The 26770-nt window shown below is 36.4% G+C and overlaps 1 protein-coding gene across 1 annotated transcript in view; it reads left to right on the top strand.

Moving 5' to 3' along the window:
* The window catches only part of SYT10 (synaptotagmin 10), a 68574-nt gene extending 51215 nt beyond the window's left edge, over positions 1 to 17359 (top strand). The window contains exons 4-7 of the mRNA XM_058558517.1: positions 2372 to 2492; positions 5770 to 5941; positions 8386 to 8515; positions 11309 to 17359. Coding sequence (XP_058414500.1) covers positions 2372 to 2492; positions 5770 to 5941; positions 8386 to 8515; positions 11309 to 11380 — 495 coding nt within the window. The 3' untranslated portion in view covers positions 11381 to 17359. The remainder of the gene's footprint in view (positions 1 to 2371; positions 2493 to 5769; positions 5942 to 8385; positions 8516 to 11308) is intronic.
* The last annotated feature ends 9411 nt before the right edge of the window (positions 17360 to 26770 follow it).

Raw genomic sequence — 26770 nt, forward strand, 5'->3', positions numbered from 1 at the left:
CTTGCTCACTATTTTGGATCTGCAACAATCCAATAACCCAGAGGAGACCCAGTTGGATATACCTTTGTTTTAAAATATTTATTTTTGCTGAATTTTCTTGAAAAATAATAATTGCTTCACTTATCTTTTTTCATTTATCCAGTGCTTACTGAGCACCTGATATGTGTAAGCCACTGCTCCATGTGTTAGCAATGCAGCAATGAACAAAACAGCATCCCTTATCATATGCCAGACACTGTGTTAAGTGCCTTGGGATTTATTTACATTATCTCATTTGATGCTTACTTACAACCCCTGTGAAGTGGGTATTTTCCTGAATTTGAACATAAAGTTTCAGAGATTCAAAGCTTAATTAAATTTCCTAGGATCTTATAGCTAAGAAGTAGAAAACAGGAGTCAAACCCAAGCTTAACTGACTCTACAGTTTATACTCTTAATCACTAAGCTCTACTACTTCTAGACCATAAATAAAGAAGTGGGAATTACATAACTGGAACCTGAATTTTAAGAGCAAGTCCAATAAATTATTCGTCATGAAGAATTTTTGAGAGTCTAGTTCTACAGACCTCGGTGCATAGCAACTTATTTCTCCCCAAATTAAATCTATCACAAATTGTCTTACCAGAAATGATTTGATTGAATCTTGTAAACAACTCTTTGAGAAGTGTTTTCTATCTGCATTGTTCACACTTACTTTCATCCGTCCACCACCTATGCAGCCAATGACGGCAAGTACATCTATGTCAGGGTTCTGTGAACAGTTCAACTTTGTAAATGAATCAAAGCAGGTCAGTTTTTATCCAGATTAATTAATAATATTTTCATTCCCTCAAAAAAAATGCACTGAGAGCCAGCTGTGTACTAGACACTTCAATAGGATATAAAAATAACACAGACAAAAAGCCTGCTCCTCTGGACCTCAGGGAAACAAAAACTGAATTTAAAAGATAATTTCTGACAATGATAACTTCTATGAAAAAAGTATGAAGGATCTGTAAGTGGTCTGTGTATAGGACAGGAAGGGGGAAGGCCTCACTGAAGAGATCCTGTTTGAGCTGAGTCCTGCATGGTGAGAAGGAGTCAGCCAGGTAAAGATATAAGAGAAAAAAGAAAATGCAAAGGCCAAAAGCAGAGCCAACTTCTTTTGTTCAAATAACAGAAAAAAACGCTTTTGTGTCTGCATCCGAGTGAGCTGAGGGGGAGAGGCAAGAGATAAACTTAGAGAGATAGGTGGGGTCAAGATCATGCAGGGTCTTATTTGTACAACCCTGTAATGCGTTGTCCAAAAGATATATTTAAGAATGGAAGGGGATCTTTTTTTTAAGACTACATTTCCCATAGGACTCGGTATCCACTTTTTTTTTTTTTTTTTGAGGAAGATTGACCCTGAGCTAACATCTGTTGCCCATCTTCCTCTTTTTCTTTTTTTTTCTCCTCGAAGCCCCAGTACATAGCTGTATATCCTAGTTGTAGGTCCTTCTAGTTCTTCTGTGCAGGACACCGCCTCAGCATGGCTTGATGAGCGGTGAGCGGGTCCGTGCCCAGCATCCGAACCAGCGAATCCCTGGCCGCCTAAGCGAAATGCACTAACTTAATCGCTATGCCACTGGGCCGGCCCCGGGGGTGTTTTTAATAATTCACCAGGACAATAGGTATAAATCTGGAATTTTCGAGATACACCAGAATTTATAGTTACTCCACTTAAATGCCAGGGTAAAAAGTTTGAATTTTATTCCAATATAATTGTGAACCCTTAGATGGTTTTAAGCAGGAGAATGAAATAATTTGATTTGCATTTCACAGACTATCACTTTGGCTGCTTCTGAGATGGGAGATCATTTTTAGAGGCTAATGAAGAAATCTTGGCAAGATGGGGTAGTGGCTTGAATGGTAGTAATAAAGCTGAAGAGAAAGTCACCAAATTGGCATATATTTTGTAGAGAGCGTAGACAAGATGTGGGTCGGATGTAGGGGTGAGGGAAAGAGAAGATAAAAGTCACTGCTAGGTTTTTGCTCCAATCAGTGGATGAATTATGATACCATTTGCTGATTTTGGAAAGACTGACAAAGGAATTGGTTTTGGAAGATGACGGGGAATGAGTGGAATCAGCAGTCTGGTTCTGACGGTATTAAGTTTGCGTTTCCTGTTAGAAGTGCAAGTGGGGCTGTCAAAGAGGCAGCTGGGGTATATTCCTTTTTCTTACTCTGTTTAAAACAGTTTTCTTGCAATATTATCTGTGTCCTCAATGAAACAATTTAAAAATGACATTCACATATTCTGTTGAAGTGATTTTTCACTCAACATCTTCAATTATATTTTGTTTTCACTATCTGATACTTGAAATTACTAAATTATTGATTGCCTTTCTAGGAAAGCATAGACCTGGGTGAAATCATGTTTTCCCTTTGTTATTTGCCAACTGCTGGGCGTATGACATTGACAGTCATCAAGTGCAGAAATCTGAAGGCTATGGATGTTACTGGCTCATCAGGTATGTACACAATGAGCTAGAGGGTCAAGGGTACATCCCCAAATAAAATGTTCCATGTATCCAAAATTATATATGGCTATTGAATTATTGAGTTCATTTGTCTGTAGTGGGGTACAATAAAAGTAGAAAAAGAGATTATCAAATAAAGTTCTCTAGATCACGTCTTTTATTTACATTATCATGTAATGTGTCAAAAGTGTTATCAAGTAGATTGACTTTAAACTTGCGTTTTTATTTTTCTTTCTTTCCGTACAGGTTTAGTTCTTTCTCAAAAATATATAATTTACCATCTATTTTGCTATTTCCAGCTAGTCTGTTGCTTATAAAGGAAGATTTTTGGACTTTAAGCCATTCACTTCAGACTTGCTTTACTCTATGAGTGAGGGCTGTATGAAGATATATTTAGACTGAATTTATTTTTCTCACCTGATCTGCAGAGAAACATCCATGTTCTAAGATCACCATTTGCATTTACATTCTTGCCACCTTTCTAACTAAAAACTGGGGCAACTCTATGGACTGAAAGAAGTAATAAAGTAAATGAATGCTTTCCAAGTTTCTTAAAGACACTCTTGTAGGAAATTTCTCTTGTGCTAACTTTGATAAAGAGATAAAGCCACATCATGCTCTTTTATTCCTTCATTTAAATCACTACCGTTCTGAAGGATTATTTATAACTTAATATGTGCACTTTGGCATAGCTCTGTGGAAGAAAAAATGATAAGGGCACAGTAGAGAGGTCAGTAAGCATTTGTTGAATTAAACAGAAATAAGAAAGAGTAGTGGAGATATAATAAAGGATGACATGGGGGCAATCTGTAACTTTGTAGTTCTTTGTAGTTCTTCAGAACAAAAACAAATAATAAACTAAATTTGTATTACAAAAAGCATGAGAGAACTCGAAGTTCTAGTATGCAAAGAGCTCCAGGATATACTAAATGAACAAAAAACCAAGGTGCAAAAATAAATATGGAAATCACGCTCCCTTCTGTGTAAGAATGGGGATTTTTAGAATATATATTTATGTTGCTAATACTTGCATAAAGAAATACTGGAGTGATACACAAAAACTAAGGAATGGAGAGGTATGGGGACAGATGGGAGGGAGACTTCTCATTGTACGTCTTTCTCTATCATCTTGATTCTTGAACTATGTCATGTTTTACCTATTCATTTTTTAAAATTTGCAATACATAGTTGATATATAAAGGTGGAAAGAAAGCAAGTAAATTCCACATTTATTTTGGTGAAAAAGTCTTGGGTCAATAATGTTGAAGAACTTAAGATAAACAGTGTACTCTGCAAATTATTGTTTATTCTACTCTTTCTACCATATACCAAAAGAGATCAAGTTTTGAGACAAGCAAACAGCATCAAAGTTGTAATTAAGTGCAAGATTACTTTTTATTTATATGAAGCTTTTCATCAGAGGAATGCATGCTTTGAGAATACCACCTCATTAATTCTCACAACAGGCTTGTGAATCAACTAAGGAGCCAGTAAACTATCCTTGTCACAAGTAGAGAAGTGTCGTCAGAGACAAGATGGGGGCAGCAAAGGATAAACCAGGCCTTCTTCCCATAGTTCATGAGTGACCTAGACATGGGGGCTCATACACAAAAGTGAGCTTCTTCCTTAGAACATACTCCCTATTATTAAAAAGTAGAAAAATGAGAAAAAGCCATTGAACATTGCCTTTTTACCTTGTTTTCCTCTCTGCACCCTATTTCTAGCCACAAAATAGGTTTTTGCCCCTTGGTGGAAATGCTTATGAAATATACAGATACGTTTGTCTAGAGCTTAAAAAGCGTTCATTTGCTCGAATAAATTAATATTGCTGTGATTTGGGCTTATTCTAAGGAAACAAGATTTATTACTACATCAATGGAAAGAGAGAAAAAGAGGTTGTGATGCTACAGTTGGAGGGTGACCAGGATGAAAAAAATAATGAATGAGGATAGAGCAGACACTGATTGTTTGCACCACCTACCATACTCACCCCAATGCTAACATCCCCTCCCAAAGCCATGCCTGCTTTTTATAAAAAGCTACAAAAAGTAAGGCTTTTTAAGAGACTTTTGTATAATACTGTATAATTTTCTATAATACTTGAACAGTTTTTCTACTTAAGGTGGCAGGAATAAGAGGGTAGAGATCGGTCAGGTGTGGCAGAACTTGTAAACAATTATTTGATCCCTTTGGCCCATAAAAATATAACCCAACTAGATTTTTCTCTTTCCAGTTGGCACCATATAGACAATGTCATATCGGGAATCTTCCTGTGTACATCTGCAGGTCAAATATTGATTTTTTTATTGCATACTATTGAACATTTAATAAATTATTTGTGGTGATCATTTCTTCAATCCAAGCTCCTTATCAAGCACCAACGCTGTGACTGTAAAATGAAACCCCTAATTTTTGTACCTTTCCAACGACTGAAGAAAATTCTAGCTAATGTAGTTTTTGCTTTCTAATTTCTACTCATTGTGATTATTTATACTTGTCTAGATACAATGTTGCTCTTTCACAAGTTTTAGTCTTCTTATTCTAAATCATTTTGAAAGAAATTAACTTTAATACAATTATTCTGACTTGTTAGGATTACATTCTCTGGAAATCACTTCGAACAAAATGTGTTCCCAAATAGCTGTGACTAAAAGACACATTATAGTTTTGGACTGGCTCTTGATAAACTAGTGAGTTTTCTCTGTTGTATTAAAAACAGTGAGATTGGGCCGGCCCCGTGGCTTAGCGGTTAAGTGCGTGCACTCCACTACTGGCGGCCCGGGTTCAGATCCCGGGCACACACCAACGCACCGCTTCTCTTGCCATGCTGAGGCCAAGTCCCACATACAGCAACTAGAAGGATGTGCAACTATGACATACAACTATCTACTGGGGCTTTGGGGGAAAAAAAAAGGAGGAGGATTGGCAATAGATGTTAGCTCAGAGCCGGTCTTCCTCAGCAAAAAGAGGAGGATTAGCATGGATGTTAGCTCAGGGCTGATCTTCCTCACAAAAAAATAAATAAAAAAAATAAAAAATAAAAAGAGTGAGATCAAGTTAATTCTCTTCTAGTTCATTCAAGATAAGTTTTTCCATTTAAAGTAAGTCTTAGAGAGTCTATTCCCTCAGTTAAGTCATTTGAATTTAAAACTGGTAATACTAAAGGGCTTAATATACCACTTTTCATATTTAGTAGCATTTAACCACAGTTTTATTTATGCTTTGTACTATTACTTTCATTTTAATAAAATTCACTTCCCACTCCTAGATCCTTATGTCAAAGTGTCTCTGATGTGTGAGGGTCGAAGATTAAAAAAGAGGAAAACGACTACAAAGAAAAACACTCTCAACCCTGTGTACAATGAGGCCATTATTTTCGACATCCCTCCGGAGAACGTGGACCAGGTCAGCCTCTCCATTGCGGTCATGGATTATGATAGGTACGTGTATCTCTGCTAACCGTGGAACAGCCTCGTTCAGTCATATGCAGACCGAATTCAGCTTTGCAGGTTATTTACTGCTATAACAGTTTTAATTTAAATTGGAAGAGGGAAGAATTATTCATTCAAAATTTATTTTTTTTTCTGTGGTGATAATATTTCTTATTTCTTTTCCAAAAGAAGTCATTCTTAAGTTGAAGGACAGGACACCTGGGGGTGGGGAAAGAATGGAGGCAGAAGAAGCATGGAATTTATTAGAGAAAGCACTACTGTGAAGTCTTTACAGTAACAACAGAAATTACAATCAATGGAGTTTGTTTTCCCAACTGGGCTGGAGTATAAATATCATGATTCTTATCCGAGCTCTGTCATTAACTAGCTGTGTGAAAGGGCAAGGTGTGTAATCTCTTTGGGATTCACTTTTCCCATTGGTAAAATATTAGCATAATATGGAACAGTGAGTATTAAGAGGAAGGCGAATGATGGCTGTAGGGATACAGCCTTGATACTTTCACATCAATCTTAAAACATTGCTTTTGGATAGTTCTTCCTGCACACACACTTGGAATCACTTCTCCTTTCATAAAATAAATTGCAAACTCTCAAGTGCGGCTCAGAAGATTCTTCCTGCTGCAGCTCCTATGTGTACCCTCCCTCTGCCCTCTTCTGAAATGACACTCTGTTCTGTGTATCTCGTCCCAACCAGGCTTTACAGCGCTGTCCAAGTCATCACTTCTGTGTCTTTCTCAGCTAACCAATCTCTTCTTCCTCTGAACTCTTGTCCCACGAAAGGTTCATATCTCTTATTTGGTCCTTGCTAAACACTTCTTTTTATTGTTTTCGCTTTTTATATTTATAAACCTTATGAAAAGGAGTACTGTATGTTTAACCTGCAAAATTATCAACACGTAAACAGTGCCTTACCACATTTATTTTGTTCTAATGATAACACAAGTGGTACAGAACACACGTATACAAATATTCAAAGAGTGTCCATTTTATAGTATCATAAAAATGGAGTAAACAGGATTGTATAACCTAGAGAAATTAATGTTATCCTCTGGCTCAGAACTGGCAAAATGAAGCACTGAAAAATAAAATGATTTGTACTATCCATTTGAAATTAGTGTATGTCACAGTTTACCAAAAATCTATCACTGTTTAGAGAGAGAGAAATCTTAAATTAGTTGAAGTTTCAAACTCTGTAAACGTTGTGATGTTTTCATCAGAAGCCCTGTTTTCTTTACCAAAACATTACTCCTATTGATTTCTCTCAGCAGTTTTCACAGGCAGATACAATTGAGCATTTGTCACCCAGACAATTTTAGGGAAATAGATCCTGACAATATATAAAACAGAAAGGTAAAAAAACAAAACAATAACAACAACTTGTTTCTAAAAATATGCTTGTCTGGGAAATTTCATATTAATGAAAATGATACTAAACATACATATCTACATCAGTGACAGGAAACAAGTAATGAAATATCCTAAAATCATCTCAAAAGTCTCCTTAGAGATGTCTGTCAAAATAACGGTATAGAATTGCCTTTAAATAACATTCCATTCTTGAGAAGCAGCTTCCCACATGCGCTCTTGAATCAACTCTCTTGATTCAAATCCTGCCTCTGCCTCTTACTAAGTGTGTAAAGGCAGGCCAGTCTCTTAACTTTTGGGTGTTTAGTTTCTTTATCTGTAAAATGAGATGATAATAGTGATACCCATGGGCATGATGTGAGGATTAAGTAAGTCAGTACATTTAAATTACTTAGAACAGTGTCTGGCAGATAATTAGCTCTCAGAAATATTAACTATCATTATTATTTTGATTTGCTGCTGTGAAAACAGGACATGAGGAGAAAATGAGAATGTCGTTCGATGTACTCTGGTGCCATGTGATAATAAATCAGATGCCATGGTACTGATCATAGCCCTGCCCTATTTAATTGTAGTACAAGCAATAACGTTCACTGACATAATGTTGAGAGTCAATTAAATCTGGTCGTTTATACAAGAAAGTGGGTATTGAGCTCTTGGTGAGAAATCGGAGCATCATTATAAAACATTAAGCCCCGTGGAAAGAACAAGATTTGATTTACCTCACTTAAATTTAATAAGACTGCTTCCAAAACGAAACTCATCATATAGGTCATTTCTCATTCACACTATTCCTATTATTGTGAAATGTGCTCAAGTGACAGAGCACTGAAATGGTTTGTGTGTGCTCCTTTTATAAATTCATTTTTGAATGCTGATCTCATTTAGTAAATCTTAGTTTGCTCAAGGTTTCTCATTTGACCTGAAGTAGTTGAATCTACAAAATCATCTAGAACCTGTCACAAAGTCTAATGTTTTAATCATATGTTTAAAGTTCCTCTAAGATGTGTGAAACTCCATTTTTCGTTGAGTGTTGGAATGAAAGTGTGATATTCTCCGAATCGTAGGGTAGGACACAATGAGGTCATCGGAGTGTGTAGAACGGGACTGGACGCTGAGGGTCTTGGGCGAGACCACTGGAACGAAATGCTGGCCTACCACCGAAAGCCAATAACGCATTGGCACCCCTTGCTGGAGGTGAGCTCTGTGTTCCCTGGCATCTACTCTTTTTTTAATCTCTTTTGTTTAACGATTATTTATCTTCTAATGTTTCTCTGGCATTTTATATATGCACCTATTTTTTTAAAAACAGACGTTGCTCTTGTGTTTGTTCCACAGACTCTATCACCCAGTATTCAAAGTTCTGTGTGCCTTGGATTTTAAAAACCACTAAACTTTCTGGGTTTGATATTACTTTGGACAATGAGCCCATAAAAACTGCAAGTCTGTTATTTTCTTTGCATAGCCTGAAAACTTACATAAATGAGTCGGGGAACAATCAAGTAAATTTATTACTAACTGGAAACTAAATTTTGGTGCTTCCCTTTTGTGAAAACAGCCATATCACCTGAAGTTCCCCAGAATACCTAAAGAGGTATTATCACCTAAGGTAACTCATCCATGTAAGGGGACAGGTGACTCTCCCCCAACTCTGGTCAGGAAGTAAAAGGGCTCAGAGATTTTTAACATAGGGAGGCATCAGCTTGCCCGAGTTCAAATCCTGACTCTGCTGTGTGACTACATATTGGAGAACCTGGGGCAGGTTACTTAACCCTCTCTAAGTTTCTGCTATTACTCTGTAATAGTAATAAACTCTTAGAGTAAAACTAAAGTAAAATACTGAATATAAAGTGCTTAGCAGAGAGTATGGCACAATGTTATCTCTAATTAAACTAATATTAATAATTATATTAACCAGAAGAGGTATCAATACCAGTTTCTGTCAGGATTTTTAGCCGTGAAGTCAGTTGTCAGTCTACTCAATACACTGAATGTTGCTAGATAGAATGACTTTCCTTCCCAAAGATAATTGCTGGAGCCTCTTAAAGAGTCACAAAGTAGATCACTTATATGACCTGATTAATTGAGAGGTAATGTTGACAAAACAGTGTGTAGTAGAGGATGGAACTTATGCAATTCAATAAAAAGAATATCTATGATAACCACGTAATAAGTGAATGATACATTGCCGTCTCTCCGTGGATAAGATTCTGCTTCTCATTCTCGCACTAGGCACTGCATTGAATGGGAGAGGCAGTGCAGTGTAATTAACTAAATGTTAGTGGGCCCAGGTTCTCATGTTAGCTTAGTCATGAAAATGTGACCTTAGCTGTATTACTCAGGACATTATAGGGAAAATTTGGTGAACATCATATGAATATTGCATGCTCAGACAACAGAGGCGAACTGTCATGAGAGATAAGATATCTGCTTATATATATATTAATGTTCCAAATCTTTACCGCACTTCATCATTTACTGTAAATCATAAAACACACACACACACAAATGCACATGCACACAGCGCTTCCCCCTAGAGTGCTTCAGAAATACGGACAGATGTATTCTATAAACAGCTCCACGAGCCTTGGGAAGTTTGCTTTTCATTTCAACAGGTTTGTTGTCTAAAGTATACTCTACTGCTTATTATACAATTACTATCCTTTTCCTAGTTCTCATCTTTGTTTTTATTTAGACTTTGAAAAGTGAATATTAATTCTGAGAATATAGACATGAGAGTAAAATTTGCTGGGCAGAGAATCACACTGAAGGCAGATGTGGGTTCTAATCCTTGCTCCTCTGGCTGTCAAATCTTGGGCAGACCTCTTACTCTGTCTGCAGCTCCATTTCTCCATACTTAATGAAAATAGAAATGGATGCTGCTACAGACTTCACAGGAATGCTGTAGGAAGAAATGAGATAATGTGAGCAAGAACTTTTAACTAATGAAAGGACAGGAGTTGTATGAACCAAGACATATTATAATTACTTATGACCCTGTAATAAGTAGTTATACGTTTATCTGATGAAAGGAAGCAATGGAATAGCCATGTGTTTTTGTCTGAGAATGGCCGAACACTTTTCAGTCATTGTAGTATATACAGTAAGAATAAGCTACCATAGGGGCATCAGAAGAAGAATCCAGATATTTGTCTAGCAGCTGAGTATCAGGGGACAAGTGAGACTAAAAGATTATGTACATGTACTTTCTCTAGCAAATAGCTCCTTTTTTCCAACACCTGCACCTACATTCATTGGTCACACAGAACATTAAGGACCGGAGACCTAAGAACTGGCTGGATTTTGCATTGTGGGAAAATGATGAGTGTGTAATTATGTGTTTTGTTGCCAGAGAAGGGATTCAAATGAGAAGGGAACAATTATTCGAGAGCTGGGCAAGTTGGTGGGACAGAGACTGAAGCATCATTTAGAAAATCTGATAACTTCTACCTAGATAATCAAAAGTTTATTCTGTTGTAATTAAACTTTTTAAATACATAGAATATTTAGGGACCATGAGAAATTACTCTTCATCATTTGTTGCTCCCATTTGCCAAACTCAGCCCCTCCCATCTCATGAATTGCCCCTATAAAATCACCTCCTGTCTTAGAGCAAGTGGAATGCATTCTGTTGTGTCTAGAACCTCTCATTGCCTTCACCGAGCAATTGCCCCCACTATACTAAACCATTAATTACTTTACAATAAGAACTAAAAGCCTGTTATAGAATGTGACATGAATCTGCAGTCGTGAATAGTTGTCTATACAGCGCTGCTCTGCATGCCATCTGTGTACCACGCTCTGCCTACATCTCTGTGAGATATTTGTGCCCCGTCCTGCTACCTGAGAAGGTGCACTCTGAAGGGCAGCAGGAGGTACATGTATCTTCTCTTCAGAGACTTACATTTTGTGGGTGAATATTCACTATTAAAAAGTGGCAACAATTATCCTCTTTATTACTTTTTACACTATGAAATTATTGTCTTTCAGTTACCTGGCCGGGCGACCAGTTTTGATAGTCAAGGATCCTGTCCATCTCCCAAACCACCTTCCACACCATAATGCCTCCAAAATAAGACCATTCTAATCAGGACCCAGGATCACGTGCTCATCAGATCAGAAAAAAAGTGGAAGGTTTGATTTCCTCATTTAAAATATATCCTGATAATGAACAAATGATGTGCAGTTTTTCATTTGCTTTTTTTGTCTGTTTATTAACTTTGGACATCTTGATATATTTTACTTGAATACAAATAGTCCCAACTTACATAAGGCATTTTATTCTTCATGTCATATGCCTATTAGCACAAAGAGTGTTTTAATAAGTTGTAATTCTTTGCATAAGCAAAGAAATGCGTTTTTTTAAAAGAATCCGTGCTTATCTAAAATGGAATATAGCTTATGCTGCTAGTGTATACAGTAGCATATGTCACGTATGTATGGTTTTGATTTTGTCACAAGTATGTTTATTTCTAGTTGTGCACATGGTTCTACATAAACTCTAATGAAAATTTTGAACTTAGCATTAAATCCTTGCACAATCAAATTAATGTTACTTATCTGATAATATATTCTTTCATTCTCAGCAATTTCTTTTCTTGGTGAGGTTTGGCTCTGCCAAACTCGAAACTTTGTCTCTCAAGCTTGTTCTTTAAAATATACAGGTAAAGCTATAATTTAAAGAACCATTTTGAATATAAATTTAAGAAGTAATATTTAGCAGCTGGAAAATGGAAGTTGAGCCATTTGGGCTACCATTTTATACTGTCTTAATGTTACATTAGTTCAAACGTGTTGCACTGTTTAACTGAACATTTTTAAAATTCTAATAATCTTAATCTCAAATGTAGCATTAGTGTTCCTAAGTGAATAGAACCAGAAGTCATTCATTTTTTGTGTTTGTAAAGTTCTCAAGTACTGTGACATGTATATTTTGTGACATGAAGCTATCACATAGATCTTGTATTTCTGATAGACGATACTAACAGACACCAAAGCTACAATAAATGTCTGTGCTCATTGTCATTTAGATTGTACACAGTAATGATGACTTTTAAACCCATTCAGAAGCTAATCATTAGAATTGGGTATTTTCTTAAAGAAAGGATGACTTATTTTTCAGCAAATTACAGAAATATACCATAAATAATATAACTTCAACATTTAATAAAAATAAACGAATAATTCTAAAGGCCCAGACCCACAGTCCTTTCATGAAAGGCATTTACCTTCATAAGGATCAAGGAGCAGGCCACTAGTCGTAAAAACTATGCAAATGTTTTTACATGACGGAACTTTCTTTTAAATCAGGTCAACTTTTTATTGTCTCATTTCCAGGCCCTATATCTATATCTATAATCTATATTGAATGACCCCAACCTTGCTTTTGAGATGTGTATTATGGATAGTGCATATTTCAAGCTTATCCCAAGATAAGAGGTTAAAAAAAATCAAAAAAAGGCAAGAAAATATGAAATTAGAATATAAAAACACGTTCATCAGAATGGGAAAATTTTATCAACAGTTATAAAATTTTGATTTTAGTAAAATCTCTTGTTTCTAAATATTAAAAAGTTTTAAAAGCCTTGACATTTTGTTTGTTGGCCTCTCATAATGATGGCATTACTGTTAATTAAGATGTAAATATTTTACACATTAACGTTTTAAAGGCAAACACCATTCCTTAAAACTTTTCAAAAATACTTGTACCATCCTAATGAAAACAAGTATTTATAGCTAACATTTTCTAATTGAAAATAATAAAAGAAATCCGTTTGAAAATACCTGGCAACCTTATCAAGCCTAAAAGAAGCATTTTGCTGTAGACAGAATGACTGAAGATAACACTTCCATTTTAGAATTCTTTGTTTTACTGGGAAGTAAAAATTGTCAAATGGGAAGACAAAAGTTATACTCCTAATAAAATGGCATTGTTGGAGACAATTGTTTTATTAGTAGATATAGCTGCAGCTTGTATTTCATTAGCAACTATATTTCCTGAGTGAGTGTAGTAATTATTTTCATCTGAAACCATCTTTTAAAGACTTTTGATTAATTCTTAGAAGCTCGTGTTTTCTTTGCCTCCTATGGAGAAAAAGCCAATGTTTGTGATGAAAAAATGCAAACAACCAGGCAGCCAGGAGACTTTAATATGGGGATTGGAGATTAAAGTAAGTTTTTAAGATAATTTTTTAAAAATGTTTCCTAGAGATTAGAATAAACTCATCACGTGAGAGTATTTGTTAATCCTGTGAGAGAGATCAAGGAGAGAAAATTCATCACCGCTTATCTTTCACGCAAACCATGAGGGAGTTTACCCTCACGTTGATAAAGCATGATCATTTAAAATGATGGTTCGTATTATAAAAGTGTAATCCTACCACTTTCAATACAATACACCCTCACTCTATACAGCCACACGTCCATACAAACATAATTTATCCTCTTTCTACTTGTGATTGAAGATAGAATGTTTTTCTTTCAGTGTTTAAAATCAGATTTGATGTTACAGATAGCATCCTCATTTGTGTGGCACACCACATTTTAATGACAGCACAGACACATTATGAAGTTGCGGCTTAGGTATATAATGAATACCTAATTTCAGGGACTTATTCAGGGACTTGCCACACCTAAGTCTAGGAAAAAGGAGTTAGTGTTGATTCATTGGCACTGATGTTCTTTTGAGGTTTTATTTATTTTATTTATTTATTTATTTATTTATTTATTTATTTAATGTGACTCACTAAGTAATCGGGGATAAGGAAATTGAATATGAAAAGAACATTAATATTTGTGAAATATATAATCTCACAAAAATCTGAACAGTTACTGCTTTTTTTACACTGGTTTCTTGATAATATTTTTCTTGACCATTTTAATTTTCTTTGTCAGGCCAGCCCTGTTTCTGGCACTTTATTTTACATGTAACACTCGTGATATTAATACATTCACTGATCCGTAAAAAATATCATGAGGACTAGTGTCAGGGAACTCGAGATGGGAACACAGAGCCAAGTGCCCACTTTCTTATGCAGCTTTGGGGAGTGTGTGCATGTTCTAGTTACTGCAGGGAGATCAGAACTGATCAATACTGACTCAGGTTTTCCATAAAAGCAAATATATTTGAACCTATTTGGTTGTGATATTTAGTTGACATTTCCACCTGTGTTTATTCTCCTATAATATTTATTATTTTAAAATTTTGCAGACTCAGTAAAGAACTATCAATGTCTTAAGGCTTTTACTTAATGATTAATTGCTTCAAAAATGAAAAAGCCAAACTTCCACTCCTTTCTCAACTTTTACTATTCATAACAAAATATAACTTATTTCAGAACGAGTTAGCCAAAGAGCCAAAGACTACTACTAAGTAAAAGGACACAAAATCTTCACATTGAACATGTGACCATTTCTTTACCTCTTTAAAAAGAGTACTTGATATTATCTCAGAACGTGTGTTTTCAGGGAATGGAGTTCCATCTGATGTTTTTTGCCACCTTAGTTGCAATTATGACCAGGTAATTTAATTACTTGGTTATTAAAAAAAAAAAAAGCTAGAGTCAATAAAGATATAAGAAAGTCATTCAATCTTTACTAAATCTAAAGAAAATGTGGACACCTGTTTTCTTACAACTTGGTCTTGAAGCAACTCTGGTTGTTCTGATGTACTTAAATTTATCTAAACTTCTATTGGTTTTAGGCTAAGAATTTATTGCTGCCAACAAAAAATGATACAAAAGCATGGAAGAATCTACAAAATTAAATGGTAGTTTAATGGAGATGTTAAAACATGTGGAAATACAAATATTGAATGCAAAATCTAAAAATTCCTTTGTATTTTAACTTTTAGTGGAAACTAAATTCTATAACACAGTTCAAAACAACCCATGACACAGCATTTTAATAGTTACTCAGTGACATAGCTCAGGATAAGATTCATCTGAACCTGTTAAGACCCATTATTTAAAAGAAAATAATGAGTTTATATTTTACATGGGAAATAGAGCTAATTAAACTAAATGCTTTTTCTGATGTGTTATTCAGTGATACTCTTTAAGGTAAGAATTTTCTATTTCATTAAAAGACTTTTCCCATATTTGCTCAATCTTGTGTTAATTAAAGTGAATGGTAATTCAGTGAAAGAAGCATTGGTAATACTTGTCATCTGCCGTTAACAGTTAACCAAAAAGATGTATATTTGAACAGTGGCAGTTAATTAATATTCAGTTCAGGTGTTTTCTCATCAAAGTAAAAACTTGTTTTCATTTTTACCCTGTTCATCATGAAGATAGGTAACCAGGGTTTGACTTGGCATATCAAGTCTCTATCATCCTATAGAGACTTAGAAAGCACTAAATTAAGGGCTGAGGTGGGACTTAAGGATTTATTGAATGCAGACATTTTGAATACTAGAAATGGTGATTGAAAAAGCAAGTAGAAGATGTTTAAGAGAAAAGATAAGCTTCTTCAGGCCTGAAATGATTTAAATGTACTTCTACAAGGAGGAATTGATTAGAATAATCCTATTTTTATCTATACTGAGACACTGAAAATGACTCTCTATTGATAGATCTAGAGATGCAGATAGCATTTATATGGAAATGTTTCCATCTCAGACTGATGATAATTTTTTCTGAGCTCACATAGGTCATGAGAACCCTCTCCAAAGAGCAAACTATGCCTGATCTTGTCATGAAAGGGTAAAAATTGGCCATTTTCTTTGGAAATTTTGTTGTGATTTGCATCTGCTGTGCACAGAATTCTTATTTACTGTACAGGGTGGTGGATTTCAATTATTAAATTTCATGATTTTGTTCCCTTAAAAGCAATTTATTGGATAGCAATGCATATTATAGAAATGAGTCAAAATTGTTAAGAAAAGTAAGTCTCAATGTTGGAAGGTTAATGCATTGGATTTTTGTTTTTGTTATCTCTTTCAAAATTGTTTTTTTATTTTCCCAGTCTGAACATCAATACAAGGAATTATGTCTGGCTATGATTTTGCTGTAGAATAAAGTTTGTGAATGAAAAATCAGCTATAATCTCTAAGGCTGTGTACAAACTGGCCACAGAATCATTCTCTATAAAAAATGCATGGTTTATTCTATTCATATCTATATAGATCATTTTGTGGGTTTTATTTTTTTTTCTTTAAAAAGATCCTTTAAGCTTCTCATTTGAAAACACAGTAATCTCCAGTGTGAGTAGCTTCATAAATTCTACTGCTGTATAAGAAAGAAGCAGGTAGACCAACTCTAATATACAAAATATTTGCATCTATATTTTTTATAAACAAAAAGTCCAACCCAAGTTCACGCCATTCACATTAACTTTTTATTGACCCTTCCAACTGAGAGAAGTGATTGGGTTCATCTGCAAAATATGAATAAATTCTGGAACACATTGAAGTGAGATCTTCATTTCAGAATGAAGAACGAAGAAATAAAAATAGAAAACAACTGCCTCGTATTGTAAATGTGGTGATTCCACTAATGAATAGTCCAAGATATTTGCCAGTTGTTCTAAACTGGCAGAAACCACCAAAATTTTTCATTTTGTACATGACATCGAATAATTTGGATCCATCATATTTGATCTTCTTTTTGTATCCTTCAGTCATTGTTCATAAGGTGACTTTTTAACTGAAGTTTGTGATGTAATATGTAGCCATTGTTCAAATCGATATCTTTGACTTCCGTATTATATAACAAAAATTTTACAATCTTTTGAAATTCGTGTTTCTGGCTTTTGTACATGGTAACCAGCCATTTGTGAAACTTGACAGCATATAATTGTATTACTTAGAACAAATGTTTTGCAGCCACCTTTAAAAGATGTTACACATTGCAGTATTTTTACAATGTCTTCTTTAGAATGTGTGAACATATTTGTCAGGTTCAGATGAATTATGTAACAATGAAACCTCAAAGCTGTTATGAAGTGTACAGTTTATGATTACTTTTGTAAAAGAAAATGGAAAAGCACTTGAAATATAATTTTACTGTTTCATATGTATTTTGAAAAATAAATAAAGTGATTATAAATTATTTTTGTCTCTTTGAAGACAATAGCTTTTCCAGATTTACTTTTGAGACCTTACGTCTTTGAGTTTTTCTTTAACAGTCATTATTTATCGCACTCATTAGAGAGCAATTTATTTATCAACAATTCAGTAATTCAAGCAACTGAATATATCTTAAAAACCTCATTTAATACATAACTTTCTTTCACAAAATTATTAATTTAAGGTCCTGGATTACTTCCCTTAAGGAAACAATCATTATTCAAGCGTTAAAAGAGGAAAATACTACTTATACGTATTAGCTACATTTGTTTCATCTGCAAAAAGTCCCTAATAAATACCTTAGCAAGTGATCCAGTAGTTGGGGTATACCAGTTATTTTGTTGTTTGTTTTTGTTTTGCCTCAAATTTTCAAAAAGATTTTCATGAGGAATGTAGGTGTAGCAACTAGTTTTAGGCAGTCAACACAGCACTGACTCAAAGGAAATCATAATCGTTGACAAACCAGATGTTCTGTACCTAGAGTCATTGTTTAAAAAAAAATACAACTCATCAGAAGAAGCAAGTAAATAAGTCTATGCCTCTGCATAGAATGCAGGATAAAGAAGAGTCAATGATTTTACTTGTTTGGCCTTTTTTAAGTCCCCATATCCAAAAAGGGTGAGAAGCCTGAATGAAATCTAAGTTGCTTCTGAAAACAGCAGTCAAATGGCACTTTTAAAAATTTTTTATTTTTATTTCCAAAAATCTCCCCAGAAAGTGTTTTTTTTTTTAATTTTTTGTTTATTGCAGTAACATTGGTTTATAACATTGTAAAAATTTCAGGTGTACATCATTGTACTTCTATTTCTGCATAGATTACATCATGTTCACCACCAAAATACTAATTACAACCCATCACCACACACATGTACCGAATTATCCCTTTCACCCTCCTCCCTCCCCCCTTCCCCTCTGGCAACCACCAATCCAATCTCTGTCCCTATGTGTTTGTTTATTGTTGTTGTTATCTACTACTTAATGAAGGAAATCATGCGGTATTTGACCTTCTCCCTCTGACTTATTTCACTTTGCATTATACCCTCAATGTCCATCCATGATGTCACAAATGGCTGGATTTCATCGTTTCTTATGGCTGAGTAGTATTCCATTGTGTATATATACCACAGCTTCTTTATCCATTCGTCCCTTGATGGGCACTTAGGTTGCTTCCAAGTCTTGGCTATTGTGAATAACACTGCAATGAACACATGGGTGCATGTACCTTTACAAATTGGTGTTTTCAAGTTCTTTGGATAAATACCCAGCAGTGGGATGGCTGGATCATATGGTAGTTCTATCCTTGATTTTTTGAGGAATCTCCATACTGTTTTCCATAGTGGCTGCACCAGTTTGCACTCCCACCAGCAGTGTATGAGAGTTCCCTTCTCTCCACATCCTCTCCAACACATGTTGTTTCCTGTCTTGTTAATTATAGCCATTCTGACGGGCGTGAGGTGATATATCATTGTAGTTTTGATTTGCATTTCCCTGATAGTTAATGATTTTGAACATCTTTTCATGTGTCTGTTGGCCATCTGTATATCTTCTTTGGAGAAATGTCTGTTCAGGTCCTTTGCCCATTTTTTAATTGGGTTGGTAGTTTTTTTGTTGGTAAGATGCATGAGTTCTTTATATATTTTGGAGATTAAGCCCTTATCAGAAGTATGGTTTGCAAATATCTTCTCCCAATTGTTAGGTTGTCTTTTCGTTTTGTTGATGGTTTCCTTTGCTGTGCAGAAGGTTTTTAGTTTGATGTAGTCCCATTTGTTTATTTTTTTCTATTGTTTCTCTTGCCCGGTCAGACGTGGTGTTTGAGAAGATGTTGCTAAGACTGATGTCGAAGAGCGTACTGCCTATGTTTTCTTCTAGAAGTTTCACAGTTTCAGGTCTTACATTCAAGTCTTTAATCCATTTGGAGTTAATTTTTGTGTATGGTGTAAGGTAAGGGTCTACTTTCATTTTTTTGCATATGGCTATCCAGTTTTCCCAACACCATTTGTTGAAGAGACTTTCTTTTCCCCATTGTATGTTCTTGGCTCCTTTGTCAAAGATTAGCTGTCCATAGATGTGTGGGTTTCTTTCTGGGCTTTCGATTCTATTCCATTGATCTGTGTGTCTGTTTTTGTGCCAGTACCATGCTGTTTTGGTTACTACAGCTTTGTAGTATATTTTGAAATCAGGGAATGTGATACCTCCAGCTTTGTTCTTTTTTCTCAGAATTCCTTTAGCTATTCGGGGTCTTTTGTTGTTCCATATAAATTTTAGGATTCTTTGTTCTATTTCTGTGAAAAATGTTGTTGGAACTTTGATAGGGATTGCTTTGAATCTATAGATGGCTTTAGGAAGTATGGACATCTTAACTATGTTAATTCTTCCAATCCAAGAGCACGGAATATCTTTCCATTTCTTTGTGTCTTCTTCAGTTTCTTTCAGAAATGTTTTATAGTTTTCGGTGTACAGATCTTTCACCTCTTTGGTTAAGTTTATTCCTAGGTATTTTATTCTTTTTGTTGCAATTGTAAATGGGATGGTATTCTTAATTTCTCTTTCTGCTACTTCGTTGTTAGTGTACAGAAATGCAACTGATTTTTGTATGTTGATTTTGTATCCCGAAACTTTACCATATTCGTTTATTACTTCTAAAAGTTTTCTGGTGGATTCTTTAGGGTTTTCTATATATAAAATCATGTCATCTGCAAATAGTGACAGTTTCACTTCTTCCTTTCCAATTTGGATCCCTTTTATTTCTTTCTCTTGCCTGATTGCTCTGGCTAGGACTTCCAGTACTATGTTAAATAGGAGTGGTGACAGTGGGCATCCTTGTCTGGTTCCTGTTCTTAGAGGGATGGCTTTCAGTTTTTCACCATTGAGGATGATATTAGCTGTGGGTTTCTCATATATGGTCTTTATTATGTTGAGGTACTTTCCTTCTATACCCATTTTATTCAGAGTTTTTATCATAAATGGATGCTGAATCTTGTCAAATGCTTTCTCTGCATCTATTGAGATGATCATGTGATTTTTATTCTTCATTTTATTAATGTGGTGTATTACGTTGATTGATTTGCGAATGTTAAACCATCCCTGCATCCCTGGAATAAATCCCACTTGATCATGGTGTATAATCTTTTTAACGTATTGTTGTATGCGATTTGCTAGTATTTTGTTGAGGATTTTTGCATCGATGTTCATCAGTGATATTGGCCTGTAATTTTCTTTTTTTGTGTTGTCCTTGTCTGGTTTTGGTATCAGGGTAATGTCAGCTTCGTTAGGGAGCTTCCCCCCCTCCTCAATTTTTTGGAAGAGTTTGAGAAGGATAGGTATTAAGTCTTCTTTGAATGTTTGGTAGAATTCACCAGGGAAGCCGTCTGGTCCTGGACTTTTATTTTTGGGGAGGTTTATGATTACTGTTTCGATCTCCTTACTGGTGATTGGTCTATTGAAATTCTCTACTTCTTCTTGATCCAGTTTTGGAAGGTTGTATGATTCTAAGAATTTATCCATTTCTTCCAGATTGTCGAATTGGTTGGCATATAGCTTTTCATAGTATTCTCTTATAATCTTTTGTATTTCTGAGGTGTCTGTTGTAACCTCTCCTCTTTCATTTCTGATTTTACTTATTTGTGCCTTCTCTCTTTTTTTCTTGGTGAGTCTTGCTAAAGGTTTGTCAATTTTGTTGATCTTTTCAATGAACCAGCTCTTGGTTTTATTAATTTTTTCTATTGTTTTTTTGGTCTCTATTTCATTTATTTCTGCTCTGATTTTTATTATTTCCCTTCTTCTACTGATTTTGGGCTTTGTTTGTTCTTCTTTTTCCAATTCCTTCAGGTGCATTGTTAGATTGTTTATTTGAGATTTTTCTTGTTTGTTGAGATAGGCCTGTATCGCTATAAACTTCCCTCTTAGAACTGCTTTTGCTGTATCCCATAAATTCTGGCATGTCGTATTTTCATTTTCATTTGTCTCCAGGTATTTTTTGATTTCTTCTTTGATTTCTTCGTTAATCCAGTCGTTGTTCAGTAGCATTTTGTTCAATCTCCACGTATTTGTGGCTTTTCTGATTTTCTTCCTATAGTTGATTTCTAGTTTCATACCGTTGTGATCAGAAAAGATGCTTGGTATTATTTCAATCTTCTTAAATTTATGGAGACTTGTTTTGTGGCCTAATATGTGATCAATCCTGGAGAATGTTCCATGCGCCTTTGAAAAGAACGTGTATGCTTCGGTTTTTGGATGGAATGCTCTGTATATATCTACTAGGTCCATCTGTTGTAGTGTATCGTTTAAGGCCAATGTTTCCTTATTGATCTTCTGTTTGGATGATCTATCCGTTGGTGTAAGTGGAGTGTTAAAGTCCCCTACTATTATTGTGTTACTGTCTATTTCTGTTTTTATGTCTGTTAATAATTGCTTTATATATTTAGGTGCACCTACATTGGGTGCGTAGATATTTACAAGTGTTATATCCTCTTGTTGGATTGTTCCCTTGATCATTATGTAATGCCCTTCTTTGTCTCTTTTTACAGTTTTTGTTTTAAAGTCTATTTTGTCTGATATGAGTACTGCTACCCCAGCTTTCTTTTCATTGCCATTTGCGTGGAGTATCTTTTTCCATCCCTTCACTTTCAGTTTGTGAGTGTCTTTAGGTCTGAAGTGTGTCTCTTGTATGCAGCATATATATGGGTCTTGTTTTTTTATCCAGTCCGCCACCCTATGCCTTTTAATTGGAGCATTTAGTCCATTGACGTTTAAAGTAGCTATTGATAAGTATGTACTTACTGCCATTTTTTAACTTTTTTTTTTTCCTCAGTGTTTTAGTAGTCCTTCTCTGTTCCTTTCTTCTTCTATACAGAATTGATGGTCACTTTAGTTTGACCTCTGTCTGAAAGCTGTACTCTTTAACTCCCCTCCTCCCTCATGTTTTTGATATCATATCTAACCTCTTTGTTGTGCATTTGTATCCATTACGTTCTAATCATTGAAATAGATAATTTTTCCTATTTGTGGTCTTTTCTTTTCCCCTTAAATCAGTCCCTTTAACATTTCTTGTAGCACTGGTTTCTTGGTGACAAACTCCTTTAATTTTTGCTTATCTCGGAAAATTTTGATCTCTCCTTCCATTTTGAATGATCACCTTGCTGGGTAGAGTATTCTTGGCTGTAAGTTTTTTCCTTTTAGCACTTTAAATATATCGTGCCATTCTCTTCTAGCCTGTAAGGTTTCTGCAGAGAAGTCAGCTGATAGCCTTATGAGGTTTCCTTTGTACGTAACTTGACATTCTCTTGTGGCTTTTAGGATTCTCTCTTTATCTTTAATTCTGTACATTTTGATTATGATGTGTCTTGGTGTGGGCCTCTTTGGGTTTATCTTGTTTTGGGCTCTCTGTGCTTCCTGTACCTGGATGTCTGTTTCCTTCCTTAGGTTAGGGAAGTTTTCATCTATTATTTCTTGAAATAGATTCTCTGACCCCTTGTCTCGCTCTTCTCCTTCCGGGACACCTATAACACGGATATTAGTGCACTTGATGTTGTCCCAGAGGTCCCTTAGACTGTCCTCACTCCTTTTAATTCTTTTCTCTTTTACCTGTTCACCTGGGGTAATTTCTTCTAGTCTTTCGTCCAGCTCACAGATCCGTTCTTCTGTATCCTGTACTCTGCTTTTTAGTCCCTCTAATGAATTTTTCATTTCCAGTATTGTATTCTTCATTTCTGATTGGTTCTTTTTTATATCTTCCATTTCTTTGTTGACATTCTCACTGAGTCCATCTATTCTTCTCCCCAGATCAGTGAGCATCCTTAACACTCTTAGTTTGAACTCTCTGTCGGGTAGGTTGCTCATTTCTGTTTCACTTAGTTCCTTTTCTGGGGTTTTGTCCTGTTCCCTTACTTGGAATGTATTCTTTTGCCTCTTTCCCTGTGCTTGTGTCTATGTATTAGGTAGGTCAGCTACGTCTCCTGCTCTTGGATAGGTGACCTTATGTAAGTGATGGCTTAGGAGGCTTCCAGTATGCTTCCCTCAGTTCTCAATGTTCCAGGGGTGACCCCTATGTGGGCTACGTGTATCCTTCTGCTGTGGCCTGTTTGCTCTCCCTGTAGGCGCCCAGGGAGGCTGAGTTATGCTCCTGGCCAGCTGTTGTAATGCTCAGCTGCTTGTAGTTGTTGTGGGCCCTTCAGTCTCTTTATCAGGTGTGGGGAGCCCCAGCACAGTTGGCTGCAAGTTCTAATACCACATTTGTGTTGCAATATTTCTTTTAAGTGAGTAGGCCCCCAGTGTGGCAGGTTGTTAGGCTCAGGGCCTTAGAATTGCTGTAAGCCTCTAGCCTATTAGGTCTCTTGTCAGCTCTCTGAGGATTGCAGCTGGGTGGGCCTGGCCTCAGGCACAGGAGCACCCAATTGTTTCAGGTTTTGGAAGGTGGAGCAAATCTCCTATGTGGGTCTTTGAGAAGCACAAGTCTTCTGCGGCTGAGAAGCCCTGCCGCCCACAGGTCCACACACACAGTCAACACAGTCCTGCCCCGTGTGAGCGCCCCGACCTCCCCAAGCGGACCCAGTCTCTCCACGGCGGGAGCCCCACACACTCTGCCACCGCCCCACACTCTCCACCCACTCCTTGTGCACACCCTGCCCTGCTCAAGTCGGCTCAGTTGCCAGGCTGCAGAGAATCCAGTCACCAATCTATGCAAGCCCACAAGTTGCCTGAGGGCTTGTTGTTGGGTGGAGCCAGTCTCTAGGGTGGGCTGCCTGCCCTGGCTGAGCTGGCTTAAATCGGTGCTCTAGCCGGTGTTGCAGACCCTGGGCTAGCAGGCCTCAGGGAGAACTCCAATGGCGTCTGTGTCAGCACGCCCACACCAGGCCACAACAATGGCCGCCGCCAATGTCCCAGTCCCTGGAGAGGTCTCACCCCTCACCGAGATGCACTCAGGGCCTATTAGGTGAGTCTCTTGTCACCAAAGCACTGTACACCTTTCTTTCTGGTGATTTTAGGATGCTTTCTGAAACGGGTGAGTTTGCGCGCGGGCCCTTTAAGAGCCGGTTTTAGTTTCTTTGTGAACCAGGTTTTCTGGGGGTGCTCCCCAGTGTTTCAGTAGCAGGCAAAGTCAGATATTATGCCGCTGGTGTCGATTGTGCTGGGTCCACAAAATGCCCACAGCGGGGGCGCTCCCCGGCTCAGGGTCCCGCGCCTCCAGGGAGGCTGCGTACCTGTGAGCTGCTCCCGGCGGCCGTGAAGCTGGCGGCTTGTGAAGGCGGCGTTTTTCCTCTCCAGAAGGGAGTCTCTGCCTCTTCCGCCTCAGTTAGGATTGTCCGTTGTTGCAGGAGTTCCTCTCATCCAGTTTTCAGTTCTGTCTCAGGGGTAATTTTTCCACGAGTAGTTGTAAATTGGCTGTGTCCACGGGAGGAGGTGAGTTCAGAGTCTTCTTACGCCGCCATCTTGACTCCAAACCCAGAAAGTGTTTATATTTATATTCACACTAGTTTAAAACTTCTTATTCCCACTAACTACATATGAGAGTTTCCAAGTACCCTAGTCAACCCTTGGCATAGTTATTATTTGAATCTTGGCCAATTTGAACATTACAAAGATGCTATCTTATGAATGTTTAAATTGTTTTGTCTAGTGGTATTGATCATTTTTCATATATTGATTGGCAATTTGGATTTTATTGTTTAAGTCTTTTCCCATTCTTCTGTTGGAATTTTCTTCCATATTGATTTTTAGAGGTTTTTATTCCATTTTTTTTTAATGCAGACAAATTCTTTGTATGACCACATCTCGAATTGATGTCCATTCTGTGAAGCTGAAGGCCTGATATTACATTATAATCTGTAAAAGCAATTTATACAACATATATGAATGAAACATAGATATTGAAATGTGTAAGTGAGAAATATAAAGCAAAGAGCAATCAAAAGTAATCATCTCTTGAAAAGCGTGAGTTGTTACCTTGACAATTTTCTAGATAATTTTGGGCTGTCACCACTGATTTATCTGAGAGAATTTGAAAACATCCTCTTCGTGGATAAGCCACTATTTATGCTATTGTTTAAAATTCTTTTTAGTGCAAAATTTAAACAGTTTTGATTCTGACCATTCTCGTAAAATAAAACATAACAAATGAAAGCTATATCCATTAATGTTGACAGAGAACAAAACCCAAAATCTAAACAGTAACCACAAATAGGACACTTGACAAAAAAACAGTTTCCATTTTCATGCTGCAGTTGTACATGCTTTTTTAAATCCACTTTTCTTCCAAATGAAAAAAATCATCCAAATTTCCAAATATGAGTATAAATTATGTGAACGAAATCAATTCCCACTGTGAATGCGCTTAGTGAGGCTAATGGTTTAGCTTGTGTGTATTATCATGAGCAAGTTTGTTTTTATTTTTTAAGTAAATTTTAGGACATACATGACCGAAAATTTTTCCTTAAATGGGAAGCTAGACCTGAGTCAGTGAAAGGAACTCAAACGAGAAAGTGAAGGAGCTAATAGATAAGAATCACATTGAGAGGGCCGGCCCCCTGGCTTAGCAGTTAAGTGCGCGCGCTCCGCTACTGGCGGCCCAGGTTCGGATCCCAGGCGAGTACCGACACACGGCTTCTCCGGCCATGCTGAGGCCACGTCCCACATACAGCAACTAGAAGGCTGTACAACTATGACATACAACTATCCACTGGGGCTTTGGGGAAAAAAAAAAAAAAAGAATCACATTGAGAACACAAGATACAAACAGGCCACCAAATTGCACATCTCCAGGAGGCATTGATCACACTGTAGTCTATGTAAATGGTGCCTCCGGGAGCACACAAATCTAACCCCCTTAAATTAGTGCCTAACAAGGGAGAAGCAGTACTGAAAGCTACAGTTACCTCAACCAGAAGCTGTAATTCAAAGCTGGAGTCAAGAATTGAAGGAGAGATTTTTTTTAATTGGACATAATGCCTAAAACATACAAAAAATGTACTGTGCACCAAGCAGTGTGCTCGTTACATACCTTATCCTTAATCTGTACAAAATCTCTGTAATTTATTATTATGACAATTTTAAAGATGGAGAAATTGAGGCTCAGATGGATTAAGTGGACATACACAGAGTTCATGGTAGAGCACAGTTTTGAACACATGGTTAAGTCATTCCAAATTATGCACTTTAATTCTCTACATGTCATAAAACATAAAAACTAATATTTATACAATTCTAAAATATTTTCACATATGCTGTTACTTAATTCTTACCACAAGGCTTGAGGGTTTTATCACTCCCATTTTACAGAGATGGTGACTGTGGTTAAAAGAGGTTAAATGAAAGCCCAAGGTCGTGTAGAGATGGTGGGACTGGGCTCAAATCTAGGTCTTTGGTCCTCAAACCATATGCTCAATTTATTC

This window comes from Diceros bicornis, chromosome 17 (assembly GCF_020826845.1).
Source record: "Diceros bicornis minor isolate mBicDic1 chromosome 17, mDicBic1.mat.cur, whole genome shotgun sequence".
Taxonomy (NCBI): domain Eukaryota; kingdom Metazoa; phylum Chordata; class Mammalia; order Perissodactyla; family Rhinocerotidae; genus Diceros; species Diceros bicornis.